This window comes from Odocoileus virginianus, chromosome 8 (assembly GCF_023699985.2).
Source record: "Odocoileus virginianus isolate 20LAN1187 ecotype Illinois chromosome 8, Ovbor_1.2, whole genome shotgun sequence".
Taxonomy (NCBI): Eukaryota; Metazoa; Chordata; class Mammalia; order Artiodactyla; family Cervidae; genus Odocoileus; species Odocoileus virginianus.
The window spans coordinates 79784152-79801573 of NC_069681.1; the positions used below are offsets into that span (position 1 = coordinate 79784152).

The window sequence follows — 17422 nt, forward strand, 5'->3', positions numbered from 1 at the left end:
GTGTTCCAATAGCAAAAGGGATGATTCTACACATGAACGTCACCAGATGGTCAATACTGAAATCGGATTATGTTCTTTTCAGTCAAAGATGGAGAAGCTCTATACAGTCAGCAAAACAAGACCTGGAAGTGACTGTGGCTCACATCATCAGCTCCTTATTGCAAATTTCAGGCTTAAATTGAAGAAAGTAGGGAAAACCTCCAGTGTATGACCTAAATCAAATCACTTATGATTATACAGTGGAGGTGACAAGTAGATTCAAGGGATTAGATCTGGCAGACAGAGTGCCTGAAAAACTATGGACAGAGGTTCATAGCATTGTACAGGAGGTGGTGACCTAAACCATCCCCAAGAAAAAGAAATGCAGGAGGGCAAAATGGTTGTCTGAGGAGGCCTTACAAATAGAAAGAAGAGAAGTGAAAGGCAAAAGAGAAAGGGAAAGATATACCTAACTGAAGAGAGTTCCAGAGACCAGCAAGGAAAGAGAGAAAGCCTTCTTAAGTGAACAGTATAAAGAAATAGAGGAAAACAACAGAATGGGAGAGACTAGAGAGCTCTTCAAGAAAATTGGAGATACTGAAGGGACACTTCATGCAAAGATAGGCACAATAAAGGACAGAAACAGCAAAGACCTAACAGGAGCAGAAGAGATTAAGAAGAGGTGGCAAGAATACTCAGAACCATACCAAAAGGTCTTACTGGATAGCCAAGACAGTGTGGTCACTCACCCAGAGCCAGCCATCCTAGAGTGTGAAGTCAGATGGGCCTTAGAAAACATTACTCGAACAAAGTTAGTGAAAGTGATGGAATTCCAGCTGAGCTATTTCAAATCCTAAAAGATGATGCTGTTAAAGTGCTGCACTCAATATGCCAGCAAATCTGGAAAATTCAGCAGTGGCCACAGGACTGGAGAAGATCAGTGGAGAAGATTTCATTCTAATCCCAAAGAAAGGCAGTGCCAAAGAATTCAAACTATTGTATACAATTGTGGTAATCTCACATGTGTGCAAGGTGATGCTCAAAATCATTCAAGCTAGGCTTCAATAGTACATGAACCAGGATCTTCCAGCTGTAAAAGCTGAATTTACAAAAGGCAGAGGAACCAAAGATCAAATTGCTAATATCTGTTGAATCATAGAAAAAGCAAGGGAATTCCAGAAAAAAATCTACTTCTGCTTCATTGACTACAGTAAAGCCTTTGACTGTGTGGATCACAACACACTGTGAAAAATTCTTCAATTCTGGGAATACCAGACTACCTTACCTGCCTCCTGAGAAACCTCTATGCAGGTCAACAAGGAACAGTTAGAACCAGACATGGAACAGCAGAGTGGTTCCAAATTGGGAAAGGAGTACATCAAGGCTGTATATTGTCATCCTGCTTATTTAACTTATATGCAGAGTACATCATGCGAAATGCCAGGCTGGAAAAGCACAGACTGGAATCAAGATTGCCAGGAGAAATACCAACAACCTCTGATAATGCAGATGATACCACTTCAAGGGCAGAAAGCTAAGAGGAACTAAAAAGCCTCTTGATGAGGGTAAAAGAGGAGGGTAAAAAGGCTGGCTTAATACTCAATTTTCAAAAACTAAGATCATGGCATCCTGTCCTATCACTTCATGGAAATAGATGGGAGGAAAAGTAGAAACAGTGTCAGATTTTATTTTCTTTGGCTCAAAGAGCACTGCACATGGTGACTGCAGCCATGAAATTAGAAGATACTTACTCCTTGGAAGGAGAGCTGTGACAAACCTAAACCTAGACAGAGTATTAAAAAGCAAAGACACAGTTTGCCAACAAAGTTCTGTATATTTAAAGCTAATTTTTCCAGTTGTCATGTATGGATGTGAGAGTTGGACCATAAAGGAGGTGAGTGCAGAAGAATTGATACTTTTAAGCGTGGTGCTGGAGAAGACTCTTGAGAGTCCCTTGGACAGCAAGGAGATCAAACCAGTCAATCCTAAAGGAAATCAGTCCTGAATATTCATTGGAAGGACTGATGCTGAAGCTGCAATACTTTGGCCACCTGATGTGAAGAGCTAACTCATTGGAAAAGACCCTGATGCTGGGAAAAATTAAGGGCAGTGGGACAAAGCGGCCCCAGAGGATGAGATGTATGGCATCACTGAGTTTGATCAAACTCCAGGAGATAGTGAAGGACAGGGAAGCCTGGGGTGCTGTAGTCCGTAGGGTCTAAAAATGTCAGACGTGACTTAGGGACTGAAGAAGAAGAACAACAGCAACAATGATTATTTTAAAAAGTATTTATTGGCATATAATTGCTTTGCAGTGTTGTGTTATATAGCATTTATTATTAATACAACTTTGAGTGTGTTATCTATCTTGTTCTTTAGTTTCTACCATTATAGAATAATAATAGCTCACTAGATTATTAAATTAAATGCAATAAAATACATAGATTGATACAATTGATAGGCACTGAATGTATGCTGGGTTTGTTATTTGGATGACAGTAGGTTATTTAAGATTATCCTAATACTACAGTTTTATATTTTAAATATATTTCATCAAGCATAGAGATTGGTTGTTATGGTAGGAGCCATATTATTTTCTGTTTGAGCTGTTCTACCAATGACATTATTTACAATGAAAATTACTTATTTAAGTGATGAAGGAGGACTCATAGTTTGAATTTCAGTTGTAGAGTTGTAGTGATTAAAACACTGTGAACTGCTTATCCATTTTCTAGGTATAATGGTTTAAAAATGAGGAATGTGTTAACCCATGTTTGGAAGCCAATACCAAGTTATAAAACACCTACAAGGATTTGAGATGGTGTTCTTTAGCTGGTTTTTAGATTTTGTAGCTACCCCATTAGCAATATCCAATAGTAAGAGTTTTCACTGCTTTTTCTTTTGACAAATAGTTTAGCCTTTATCATGAAACAAACAAAAAGTGAACCAAAAATGTGATAAATGATAGCTTTTGAAAACACATACAGTATTTTTAATGTGATTTTTTTGACTAAGTCATCTAGGCAAAGTTGTTATAATGATTCCATCCTATTCATAATGATTCTCAATCTTCACCTTGAGTAATTCTGCCGGTGATGAAAGCTATTTGGAAGTTTTTTCATTTCTCATGGATTAGTAATGTTTATATTGGACTTTTCAATCCCATTCTGTCAAGCGGTCATTGAGAGCAATAATTAAACAAATTGCCTTTCACTAAACATTTAGTAAATACTTATATAATGAGTAAATAATAAACAAATGTTTAATAAATGATTTCAAGAAGTATAATTCTAATCTTGAAATGATCATGGCTTCCGTATTTTGTGTGTAACGAAGAGTCTGTATATTAGAAATACCATTGTCCTTTGAGTTGAATGATCATATATCAAGACATTAACTATTAATATCCTGTCTTCTCCGACTTAGCCCCCAGCCTCTTTTTTTGAGTACATGTTACTGAATTCTATAGATGTTAGAAAGCAAAACAAATCTTCCCCATTTGTTTGACTTAGCAATAATGTGTTCTGAAAAAATACCTGTTTACTGGCACAAGATATAAGTAGGATTTTGTATATCAAAGGATTAAAAATACACTGAGTAGTTCTTTTTAGAGACAGTGTTGTGCATCTTTTGTTGTTAGGGCAGACTAAGGCTCAAACTTGTATTCTGTTTTGAACTCTCTCTTCTTAGGTGCTGGGGCTATCTGAGGGTGTGTAGTACTAACACAAGGCATTTATGAGTGCTTACTGTGTGCCATTAGCTGTTTATATTATCTCATTTAATCCTCTCTGCTGATAAGGGAGAGAAAAATTTCATGCTTGTTAAAGGTCACAGAGATTAAGTGGCAGATTAGGACCAGAATTACAGTTCTGAAAGCCTGATTCTGGAACTCTCACTCTGAACTGCCATGATTAACTCTTAAGAATCACTTTTGCAAGGTGTGGAGTGATTTTAGTACTGTGGTCTTTATCTGATAGTAATATGAATTAAGGTAAGATAGAATATATAAAATATCTATCACAAGGAGCCTCTGGTACATAGTAAGCATTATTGAGTTTTATTTCCTCAGAGAATAGTAGGTAGTCTATTTTATATGATGCAATTTTGTGTTACTAAAATGTATTTTAATGCTATTTTTAACTGACAAATTTTATAAACTAAAAACCAACCACAAGTGATCATGTAAATGAATTCTTGTAATTATATAAATATTTGTATCAGAAAAGTGTTCTTTCTCTTTCTAGTTATAGTACAGGTTGTTTAATTGTTTGATCGAATATAAGCTATAAAAAATTTAGCAAATCCCATAAAGCATTTGTGTCAGTGATCTTATAATTAAGAATACTCTTGTTTTTATGACTCGTTTGTTTAGTGGGTGTAAATCGATTTCTTTCCCTAAAAACTATCTTGCTAGCCAAAGATATTCCAGTAATATTCTTAAATTTTATAGCCCCTTTAATAATTAAGTTTTCGTTTTGAAGTCCTGATTAACATCATTGTCATATATAAACTAATAAAATTACCGGAAAATTTTAGCATTTCAGTGTCTTAACAATGTAAATTTCCACTTTCACTTCAGAATGACATAAAAATCCTTTGACCATGTTTTCTGGTTTTTAGTTCAGGGAAAAGTGCCTATTATACATATAATATCAAATATTTCTACATTTGTTTCACTGGAACTGACATAAAAAATGAAATGTGTGTGCTTTCTATAGGCTAAAGAAGTGAAAACAGTTCTTGTTTGTAATAGTTCTATCCCTTATGAAGGTTGTTGTTTGTATATGTAGAATATAATTATCATTTTGGTTTCCAGAAGTATTTAAACACTTAAAACTCTGTATCTGTTGAATTATCTTCTGTATATTTTTTAGGAATTTATATATCTTTCACTTCTTTATATCCATATTTGCAATTTTGGCTTTTTTTTTTTTTTTTTAAGTTTATAAAACTGGTAATGAAAGTGTTCTTTGAAGCGAAACAGACTCAGAAAATATCTTTGATGTATGTATACCACTACTGGGGCTTCCCATGTGGTATAGTAGTAAAGAACATACCTGGCAGTGCAGGAGACTGAAGTTCAAACCTGGATCGGGAAGACCCTCCAGAGAAGGAAATGGAACCCACTCCAGGATTCTTGCCTGGGAAGTCCCATGAACATAGGAGCCTGGGGGGCTACAGTGCACGAGGTTGCAGAAGAGTTGGACGTGACTTAGTGATGAAACAATAGCAACAACAACACACACACCCCTGTTGCTATTAAAGAAGGAAACCAAATAATAGTTTGTTTAGTGAGATTTAAGTAAGGTAAAATGGAATTTACATTGAATTCATTGTAGAAATTAATCTGTAAATAAAAATTGAAATACAGTATTCTGCCTGAAACATAGGAAAAATATAGTGTAATGTTCAAATAGCCTTTTCTTCTTTGTCAGCAAAGTTTTTTTTCCTCAGTGGATTCTTTACAGAAGATATCTGGTAATACAGTTTGTAGTACATCTAACAGTTTAATGGGTTTGTCAGCTATCAACAAAAAAGGACATTTTGTTTATTTCAGACTTAATGATATCTGATTACATTCACTTTTCAAATAAGCTTTTTTTCTACAGTCCATTTTAAAGTGTTTTCCATAAATGGTCACTTTTCTACAATAATTCCTTCATAAAAAGTTTCCTTTACATTTACTGAAACTTGTTTTTAGTGCTATGTTACTTTGTGCTGTTTTAATTTACAACACATAATTTTGCTTTGTGAATTTTTCCCGCCATAAAGGAAGGCTTCTGCTTTATCTTTGACCAAAAACAAACAAAGAAAGGCATTGTTTTGGCAAAGGAATGAAGTACAAATTATTAATTTCAGGAATTTTGGTAACCAGTCACATCTTTATGCATTTGTTGCCTCGACTTTCTTCTAGTTTGCATATCCACATTCTCTGTCCTTCAATGTTTTAATAATATTTTGTAACTGAAGATGTTATTTTATGCATGGAAAAATAGCATTTATTTATTTTAGTTTTTATATGTCTTTACACTGCTTCTGAAATAAGGTAAATTGTTTCATTCATTTTGATATTATGATATTCATACAGTCTAAAACTAAGTATCACTAGCTTTTCTGAGAAAAATTACCACATGCCTGAATATGCACAGTTCATACTCAGAAGCACAGAATATTTCTGGTGGAAACTGTGTGTAAAACTCCCAAGTGTTTCTGCTCTCTTCCTGTTCCCTCCTGTGGATATGATGACCTTTAGGTGCAATGAGTGGAATCTTTAATAAAATAATTAATAAGGTGTCATCAGGACATTCTAATTAATTTAGTATTGTAACTTTATTGACTTTTATTTTATTCTGTTTCTGGATTCATGGTCTTATTACCTGGATGGAAAACACCCAGAGGTTTTTCTCTAGCATCCTTATATTTAGGTTCATATACCCCAAACCATGAGGAAGTTATCTTAGACTGAACCTCCTTGAAATAAAGCTCATAACCTGTTCTTCATTTTCTCTTACTTTTGACATTCTTTTTATTTTTAAGTTGATTTTTATTTTTGTTATTTTTTAGAGAAATTCAGGTTTATAATAAAATTGAAAGGAAGTAGCAGAAATGATTTTTCATATACTCCCTTTCTTTACAAGTACATACCCTCCCCTATAATCGGTGTCAGTCACTAAAATCTTAACATCTTTTTTAAAAAGGATGAATATATATATATTTTGATAGATCATAATCACTTAAACTCCGTATTTAAGACCTCATTCTTGGTGTCATATATTTTATAGGTTAGAAAAAAGTATAATGCCATATAGATATCATTATAATATCATAAAAAGTATGTTCACTTCCCTAAATGTATTTTTTGTTTTACCCTTTCAAATGTCCCCAGGCAGCTACTGATCTTTTTATGGTCTTCATAATTTTGCCTTTTCCAGAATGTCATATAATTGAAATCATGTAGTGTGCAACTGTTTCAGATTATCCTGTTTCACTTAGTAATATGCAATTAAAGTGCCTCCATATCTTTTCATGGTTTGATAGCTCATTTATTTTTAGCACTGAATATATATTCGTCTAAATATATCACAGTTTATTTTTCCATTCATCTGCTGAAGGCCATCTTTGTTGCTTCTGAGTTTTTGCAATTAAAAATAAGCTTCTGTAAATATCTGTGTGCATGTTTTAGTGTATACATATGTTTTCAACACCTTTGGGTAGATACAAAGGATCATGATTGCTGGATTACCTGGTAGAAGTATGTTTAGTCCCATAAAAAACCTCCAAACTCTTCCAAAATGTCTGTATCATTTCATTCCCACCAGCAATGAATGAACTATTAGATTATTAGTTCCTGGAGCTTTTTTTTTTATTAGTTATTTCAGATTTTTAAAATAGATAATCATACTGTTTGTGAACAAAAACAGTTTTGTGTTTTCTTTCCCAATTTGTATATGTTTTATTTCCTTTTCTTGTCTTATCATATTAGCAAAGACTTCCAGTGTAGTGTTGATAAGGGATGGTGAGAGGGGACATCCTTACTTTCTTTCTGATCTTAGTGGGAAAATTGAATTTTTCATCATTAAATGCATTACCTGTAGGTTTTTTATAGTCTTTATCAAAGTTGAGAAAGTTTCCCTTTATTCCTAGTTCCCTGAGAGTTTTTATCATGAATGGCTGTTGGATTGGGTCCAGTGCTTTTCCTACATCCATAGATATGAACTTGAGAATTTTTTTTAGCATATTGCTGTGATGGGTGATTGTTGTTGGTGTTGTTTAGTTGCTAAGTCATGTCTGACTCTTTTGTGACCCCGTGGACTATAGCACACCAGGCTACTCTGTCATGGGATTTCCCTTGCAAAGATACTGGAGTGAGTTGCTATTTTCTTCTCCAGAGGATCTTCCTGACCCAGGTATCAAACTTGAGTTTCCTGCATTGGAACCATGTTCTTTACCAGTGAGCCACTAGGGACGCTTTGTAATGGCTGTTGGATGACATAAAATGATTTTTTAATCTTGAGCCAAATGAATAAATCTCATTTGCTTATGGTGTATAATTCTTTTATCTTGTTTAAATTCAATTTGGTCAGGTTTTGTTGAGAATTTTCACATATTTGTTCATGAGAGATATTGGTCTATAATGTACTTACTATGACTGTCTAGTTTTGGTTTGAGTGATGGTTTTTCATTGAATAGTTTTTCCTAACTCATTTTAGTTTTTCATATAATGAGTTAGGAAAATAGTTCCTCTGCTTCCATGCTCTGAAAAAGCTGTAGAGAACTGGTATAATTTCTTCCTTAAATGTTAGGTAGAATTCACCAATGAACCCAACTGGAATTGGTGATTTCTGCTTATTAATTGTTGATTCATTTTTTTTTTTAATAGATGAAGGTATGTTCAAATGTTTATTTCTTCTTGTGTGACTTTTGGCAGATGGTTCTGAATTTCATTTAGGTTTTCAAATCTGTCAGCATAAAATTGCTCACACTTTCTTTTATTGTTATTTTGATTTTCATAAGATGTGTGGCTATGTTTCTTCTTTTATTTCTAATACTAGTATTTCTCTTTTTTTTTCTTTTCCTGTTTGTTTGGCCAGAGGCTTATCAATTTTATTGATCTTTTTAAAGAATCAGCTTTTGCTTTAATTGATTTCCTATTTTCAGTTTCTTTGATTTATATTCTGATTCTTATTATTTATTTTTACTGCTTACTTTGAATTGAATTTACTCTCTTTTTTTGTAGCTTATTAAATTAGAAATTTATATTGTTGATTTTAGTTTTTTTTTTAAATATATTAAAAAAAAAATTACCTCATTCCAGAAGTCTGAACACCCCTGTTTCAACATGCAAAAGTGTTGTTTTCCTTCCATACCACCAACAAATTCTCTGTAACACCAGCTGAGTATTGTATAATTTAACTCAGTTCTGACACTCAAATCTTGCATATCATCAAATCCCACAGGTTAAGGGCTCAGTCTCACAGGACTTACTTTCTTCACTTTAATTGCCAGTTGCAAGTCACCAACTGACTATAGATTGTAGGTCCTGATAGCTTCCTCCTTGGACTTCAGATGCCAATTGCAAGTCCAAGTCGTTACTACTACTTCTTACTGACTGGCTATAAACTGGAAGTTCAACCATCCCATCCTTGAATTCTATTACTTTGTTAGAGTGGTTCACAGAGCTTAGGAAAACATTTTATTTACTGGACGGAGAAGGCAATGGCACCCCAGTCCAGTACTCTTGCCTGGAAAATCCCATGGACGGAGGAGCCTGGTAGGCTGCAGTCCATGGGGTCGCGAAGAGTCAGACATGACTGAGCGACTTCACTTTCACTTTTCACTTCTATGCACTGGAGAAGGAAATGGCAACCCAATCCAGTGTTCTTCCCTGGAGAATCCCAGGGATGGGGTCACACAGAGTCGGACACGAATGAAGTGACTTAGCAGTAGCAGTAGCGGTAACACTAGTGTATTATAAAAAGATAGTGTATTACAAAAAGATGATAAAGGATACAGATGGACATCCAAATGGAAGAGACGCACAGGGCAAGCTGTCTGTGGAAAGGACACAGAACATATTCATTCCCTCTCCAGATGTTCCAGACTTTTAGCACCTTCTTTTATTCACATACCTGGCATCTCTCCCAGCCTTGTAATTTTTTTTCCCTCTTTTTTAAAATGGTGGCTTCATTATATAGGCATCACTGATTAAATCATTGACTGTTGGTGATTGAACTCAGTCTCCAGCTCTTCTGCCCTCCCTGGAGGTAAATAGGTAGGAAGGAGGAGGGAGGGACTGGACTGAAAGTTCCAAACCTTTGATTATATGGTTGGCTATGTTGGCAACTATCTTTCATTCTTAAGTAAATTCTAAAGGTCACTTCAGTAACATGACAAAAGACACCTTTATTGCTCCCCTCCCTTAAGAAATTTAAAGGGAGCTTTGTGTCAGAGCTCTGTGTCAGAAATGGGGGTCAGGAACAAATAGATATTTCTTATTAAAATCACAGTATCACAGCATTCAATTCTATCAATTTCCCAGGAATCATTGCTTTCATTTTATTCCACAAATTTTGATAGGTCATATTTTCATTTTCATTTCTTCATTATATTTTTTCAAAATATTTTTAATATCTCTCAAGGTTTCTTGACTCATGTTTTATTTAGAAGTGTATTGTTTAATGTTCACATTATGGGATTTTCCATTTGTCTTTCTGTGTAAGGTCTTTCTGGTTTCTAGTTAATCTCATTGTGATCTGAGAGTAGACTGTGTAATTTCCATCATTTTAAATTTATAAGATGTGTTACGTTTCCCGGAATGCAGTCTGTCTTAGTGAATGTTCTATGTGAGCTTGAGAGAAATGTTTATTCTGCTGTGGTTGAATGAAGTAGTATATAGTTGTCAGTTATCTCCAGCTATTTGTTTATTGTTGTGTTCAACTAAGTCATAACCAATTTTCTAACCACAAGTTGTCTTTTTCTGAGATAGGGATGTTGAAATCTTCAACTATGATAATGATTTCATCTATTTCTCCTTATTATATCAGTTTTTGTTTCACATAGTTTTAGACACTGTTGTTAGGTATATACACTTTAGGTGTTGTCTGGGAAAATTGACTCTGTTATCATTGGGTAATGCTGCTCATAATCTCTGATACTTTCCTTCCCCTGAAGTCTTTTTGTCTAAAACTAAAATAGATACTCTTAATTTTGTTTGTTTGGTTTTTATCAAAGGTGCAAAATCTCCCCAAAGGAGGAAGGATAGTTGTATGCTAAAAATGAATCTTGATTACAACCTCACACCTTAATAAAAACTAACTCAAATATCAACTGTAAATGTAAAATATAAAACTGTAGGACTCTTTGAGAAAACATAGGAGAAAATCTTTGTGATCTAGGCTAGGCAAGGTCATTTTAGACATGACCCAAAAGTTTGATGTATACAAGAAAAAGATTGGCAAATTTGACACTGGCTTCATCTAAGTTAAAATATTCTACAATATAAGAGAAACAATGAGAAGACATTTTACAGATTGGAGGAAGATGATAGAAAGTCACTTATTTGACAAAGAACGCATATCAAGACTATCTTTATAACTCTTGAACACTTAGTAAGAAAGCGTAAAATCCAGTTTTAAAAAATGGGCAGATATTGAGCAGATATTTCATGAAAGAAGGTATAAGGATGTCAAAATAACACATGAAAAAATGTTTAACATTCTTATCAGATATATTTAAAATGCTCTGAGATGTAGCTGAACATTTTTAGAAGGGCTAAAAAAAATGAAATATGCATGAAGCCAAGTGCTAGCAAGGATGAAGAGCAACTAGAACATATTACTGGTGGGATTGGCAAGTGGTACAGCCATTCTGACAACTGGCAGTTTGTTATAAAGTTAAACATGTACTTACATAATAGCTTTTAACTCCTGGATTTGTATTTGTGAGAAAATGAGTGAAAAGTGTTCACACAAAAACCTTTATGTGAATGTTTATAGTAGTCCTGTTCATAATTGCCATAATCTTGGTACAATTTGGGCTTCCCAGGTGGCATTAGTGGTAAAGAACCCGCCTGCAAATTCAGGGGACATAAAAGACAGGGGACATAAAAGATCCCTGGGTTGTGTCAGGAAGTTCCCCTGGAGGGCCTGGCAACCCACTCTGTTATTCTTGCCTGTAGAATCTCATGGACAGAGAAGCCTGCCAGGGTATGGTCCATAGGATCAGAAAGAGTCAGACACAATTTAAGCGACTTAGCATGCACAGGTACAATTCGGATGTGCCCTTTAGACAATCTGTTTATTCAAGGGAATACTCTTCATCAATTAAAATTTAAAAAAAAAGAGACTTCTGATATATGCAACTATTTGGATGATTCTCAGACAATGTATTTTGGTCAAGAAATACATATTAAGATTACATACTGTATGATTCTATATATATAACATTTCTTGAAAAGCCAAAACTATATCACTATCAGAGATAAGTAGCTATCCAAGGTTGTTTTGGCTGTTGGGAGAATGTGACTGTAAAGGTCTAAGGGGATAGGATAAATGAGTTTTTTTGTGTGTGATCGAACTTGTTTTTTATCTTGATTGTGGTGGAGTTACAGTAACATGTTATATACACACACAAACACACAGAAAAGAAGTAAAGGAGTTGATTTTACTAAGATCGTTTAAAAATGAAATAAATTATGAAAAGGATAGAAAATTCCTGAACGTATATGAAGTCTTAGCTATCAAATAATTATTTCACCTTTCTGTGTAGCTAGCTGTTTTAATATTTATTTTATTTTATGATGGTTTCAGCACTTACAAGGTATGCTTTTAATCCTACCTTTGTAAAATAGGCTGGGGCTTGGCTGAAAGTAGACCCAGCATCAGAAGACCTGGCTATTTGGCCTCCCTGCTTTGCATGTTCTACTCTTGAAAGGCGTTAGCATATGAATATATAGTTAAGATCACCTATTTGTCATTATAATTTATCTCTATTTTTCCTTTGAAGCTTTGAAGTTCTTAGGCATTAGGGAGTTACATCATTAAATTTCTAAATTTCGCATGTATTCATGAGGATTACACATACAGTGGCTGTGCCACTTGTAACATGTCCAGAAAGCTTTTGTAAAGATTCTAGGACATTTAGGGCATTGTGAACATCCTTTGGCTGAAATTAAATTACAGATAGGCTTTAAGCATTATCTTTTTTTACATTGGAACCTTTTAATAAATACCTGTTGGTTGTTTATAGAGAACTCTGAACAGAGATGATCAAAAGGCTATTTGGTTGTCATACTATGTAAATTCTGGTAAATGCTATAAACTTACACATAATGATGCCTGCCTTAAAAGGTTTGGAATTTATTCCTTTACATGTACAAATTTTAAAATTTCATTTTCTTCATTCGACAAACTTTGAAAGATTTCAGTTACAATTTTTTTGCTCTAATATATCTTGTCAGAAACAAAATAGGCTGATGAAACATAAAATCTGTTACCAGAGCAACAAAGGTAAAAACGTGTAATAGCCTGACTAATATTTAGTAGGACTTTTAAATAATGTTCCTTGACAGCCAAGACAGTGATAGCAGTTCAATTCTGAAGCTGAAAGAAAAGGTAGAAATACTGAGGAGAGATTCCATGGCTTAGGGCCTAATGATTTCATGTGCTCTCCAGTGTATTTCATCTGTCCTCACATTTTGCTGTACCACATTTCACTGTTTTCCTTATTTGACTGAAGATAAATGTATTTTACTTATTTCGGCATGTATCTCCATTTGATGTCTGAATTGATGAATGTGACAATTTGTGTACCAGGGTTTATTGCCTAAGTAGCCAGTTAGGTAGCGGTCTTTTGAGTTAGCATCTTCAGGAACATTTGGTTCAAAAGTGACTGCCAAAAGTACCTGGAGTTAGAAACTTTTGGTTTAGACCTTTCTAATTTTGAACTGTGAATGAATTTAACTCCTCTAACTTGTGGGATGTTTTTTGTATGAATCACTGGAAATTAATTATGTTGAGTGTGAAATTATTTGGGGTATGGACTTGAGTTGATTTCTTTTACTGTTTTATTCCTATTAGGATCGCTTTCATCTTGGAAGAGTTTTGTAGTGAAAGAAATAGCATAGAAACTATGTTTTAGATATTTTATATATTTATTCGTCTTTTGCAAGATTTCAGTGTTTCTCACTAGTGGATTGGGCTACCCAAAAGATGAAAGCATATGAAAAAGTCAAAAGATTTTCCTCTGTTACGGGTACCTTAAATCTTGTTAGAACTTAATCTACTTCTGAATTTATTCTGACAGTTATTTTGCCTGTTAGGTTTCTTAGGAGATTAAAAACACCCTTTTGTAAGTGGAGAGGGTGTTGAATTTCAGGAAACCTTCAGATTTTTACATTATTAATTCCATTCTTCTTAATGCATTTAAAAAGCACATCTGGCTGAGGTAATTTGATTGTTTCAGTACAATGCAAATTGAGAAGCCAGTTTCCTGTACCCGAAGAACTTTCTTTGAATTGAACTTAGGTTATATATTCAATCTTAATCATTTTAGATATTTTAGGTCTATCTTTATGATATATTGTATATTTAAATAGTAAAATTCCTTGAAGATAATAAGAATTGAGATCACATTACATGGATTATCTACATTAGTTATTTTTTTAAAAATAATGAAGAAATTGAAATGGATTAAGTTATATTAAAATAAAATCAAGATCTATATTTACATAAATTTTAATGACTCCTAAAGGTAGTACATATTTTTTCATTAGTAACAAAAATGAGTCATGTTTATACATAGTTATTAATTATTATCAGTTATTTATGGACCAAGACTATTGTGGTTATTCTTAATAATGTGGACCAGTAAGCTCTAAAGAGATTATTAATATGCTAAGTCATAGAGGTATTATTATTTCCTTCATTTTTGCTTAAGGTCTAGCCCTTTATTAGTATATTTGAAATAAATATTTCTTAATTAAAGTTCATTAAGAATCCAAAGATGTTAATTATTTTGAAGAAATAACCCTCTAGGTTATTAGTGTCATTTTCCTTAAAAAAAAGACGGTATTAAACACCCTTAACCATTCCTGAAGTAGAATCACTACTTACAGGACATGTTATAGTACTGTCTGTTGAAAAGTTTAGCAATTTGACTTTCTGAGATAAAAATCAGTTTACTTTTTCTCTATCAAATAAAATATTTCTGTGAAAATCTGTTTCTGGGTATTGCTATACTTTTCAAAAGAATGTTGTGTTATGTATACTAGTTTTGGCTGACACAGATAGTTGCTTTTTGGTTTATCCTAAATATTTAGATCCTCTACAGATGAACTGATGTGTCTAGACAGGAAGTGGTATGTAGGAGATATAGGAATGGGCTGAAGTATCCTTTATATTTGCCTTTGTATCTAGGGGAGTTGGAAATAGGCAAGAATGGAGAGAAATTTTGTATGGCAGTACACAGAATTTTGCAAGTTTATTGTGAGCCCTGAAGCAATCCGATGCATTTTAGTTACTGGTAAGTTTGTTAAATTATGTTTGAAAATGTACCTCTTCGAAGATGGCCATCTATTTACTAATAAGTCCACCATGTCAAATATACCTATTTTAAAGATATTTTTGAAAAGATGTAGTATTGCTATTGCATTGGGTTTTAGGTATAAATTAAAAATACTTTTGTTAGTGAATGCATTTTACTTTTCAATTGTTGTCATAGTTAAAATTGAAGTAAAATTAACATTATATGGCTAGTCTTTGTTAATATTTTGGAATAGTAAAATTGATATTTCTGATTTTGTAAGGGAACTCCACCGTGTTTAGAAGTCAATTAATTCATTAGTTGTTTGAGAAAGAGTGTTCCTTTTGACGTAAAAGAATAAGAACATCTGCGGCATCTTTGTCATTTTGTATAGTTCCGTATAGGAGGGTGATTTATTGTAAGAAATACTTACTTTGCATTTTATTTCTTGGACCATAGGAACCATGGTGAGGCATTTCTAGTCTTTCTTTTTGGCAGTGCTGATGTTTAGGAATCTTAGTTGTTCTTTCCCACTAAATCACTAACTCAGGTATAGGTAAGAATTCCATGAACAGGTCAGGAAATTGTATAATCTCTATGCAATAGTTTTCATCATTTATTTTTCAGACACTTAGGCAGACCTATTATGTGTGCTAGTGCTTAGCAATTATTTGTGAAGTGGCTTTGACTATTGATAAAATTTATGTAAAATGGACTAGATTGCTTGTAGGTATTCTTAACAGAAACATTAAATAAATAAAATCCCAGGGGATTCCTTGCTATTTGTGTTCTTCTTACAAATATCTATCTTTGAATTTAGGACAAAGTACAAGAATATCAATGATTTGCAATACTAGTTTACTGTTTTCTTTTATGTGGTTTAAAGATAGAGGGCCAGTTAATGTAATTGAATTTTAATTTCTTGTAACTAAGTATTTTATTTAAAATATTTAATATATACTATCTAGCTTATATCAGGCTTTCCATTAAACTATCAATTTTTATAGTGATAATAATGATGCTAATTTTCTATTGACTTTTATGAGAATATTTCTGATTTGAACAAAAGTAGCCACATTATCAGAGAAATGTGGTTTTAATCCTATGGAAACCTGAAGAACTAGAGTAACTTCAGAAAATAGAATAACTTTAGTTCCTCTTGAGCCTTCAAATTTTCCTCATTACCAAATTTTCTTAATTTCATGTAGAAATGAGCAGTTGTGAATCTAAAATATATTTAGAAATTCATATGAATGTAAATATACAATTTGGGGTATATTATAAACCAGGGTAAGTGGGTATTATTTTAATTATTGATAAAGTTTGGCTTGGAGTTATTTATTGTTATAAACTGCAACAAAGATGTACTATGAAGAGTATATATTTTCTTGATTAGGAATGCTGCCATGTATCAGTGCTGCTGATTTGAAAATTGTGTAATTTTGTGAAGTAATACATTAACAAAGCTTAATGTAATGCAATCATTTCTTTTTCTTTTGTTTCTTCCTTCATTCCACAGACATACTGAGTACATTATCTTTGTCTGGCACATATCTTTTTGTGCTTTTATGTATTTGTGTATACATTGTGTAATCAGTTGTCACTTTTTATTTCAGTATGATGTAAATCATCTTATTTTCTTTGCTCTCATGAATTTTCCTGAGGGCATATATGGGACATAAGTAATATGTTGCATATTTCTCAGGATATTTTAATATATGTATACATATATATATATATAAGTTGTTTTTGAAAAATAGGTCTAAATGAAAAGTTTATTTTAAAAAAAAAGGTGACCAAAACAGTATTGTTAAAATATTTTAAATTTTCTAAGAGAGCATGGGCTTCGAAAGAATATTATGATAGTATTTATTATGGAGAAGTATGTTTCTTATGTAAGATTTCCTTCAGGGAATATATATGTATAAAGATAAACTTAGATATTTTACCTTGGAATATAAAATAACTCCATAGTTATTTTTCCATATAATGTTTCATTTTAAAGAGATAAAACCTGTTTTTTTTCATGCTTGTGAGAAATATTCTTACTAAGATAACAGCAAAATAGATTAAAATTGAATATGATTGTTACCTTTTAGATTAATAAAATGGATCACTGTGTTTATGATCAATATTTGATGGTGACATAATGGAATTATCTGTACTTTACATGCAGTGCTACTCTTTTGGCATTCCTGGTTGAACTACTTAAAAGTTCAGTAGCCATGCAAGAACAGATGCTGGGTGGAAAAGGCTTTTTAGTCATTGGCTACTTACTTGAAAAGGTAAGTGAAATGTATTGATGGTTTTGTACAGATGGGCCATTGACAAATCACTAATTATACTTTTTTTCTGTAGTTTCCCCTTTCCATTGACTGCAGAGGTCACGTATTTGGTTAATTCACAAATATTTTTAAGTTTT

At 33.1% G+C, this 17422-nt stretch overlaps 1 protein-coding gene across 7 annotated transcripts in view; it reads left to right on the plus strand.

The window, feature by feature from the left end:
- NBEA (neurobeachin) overlaps positions 1-17422 on the plus strand; it is a 642892-nt gene that overhangs the window by 152841 nt on the left and 472629 nt on the right. For all 7 annotated transcript variants that reach the window (XM_070471793.1, XM_070471794.1, XM_070471796.1 and 4 more), the window contains exon 11: positions 17177-17285. In XM_070471793.1, coding sequence (XP_070327894.1) covers positions 17177-17285 — 109 coding nt within the window. The remainder of the gene's footprint in view (positions 1-17176; positions 17286-17422) is intronic.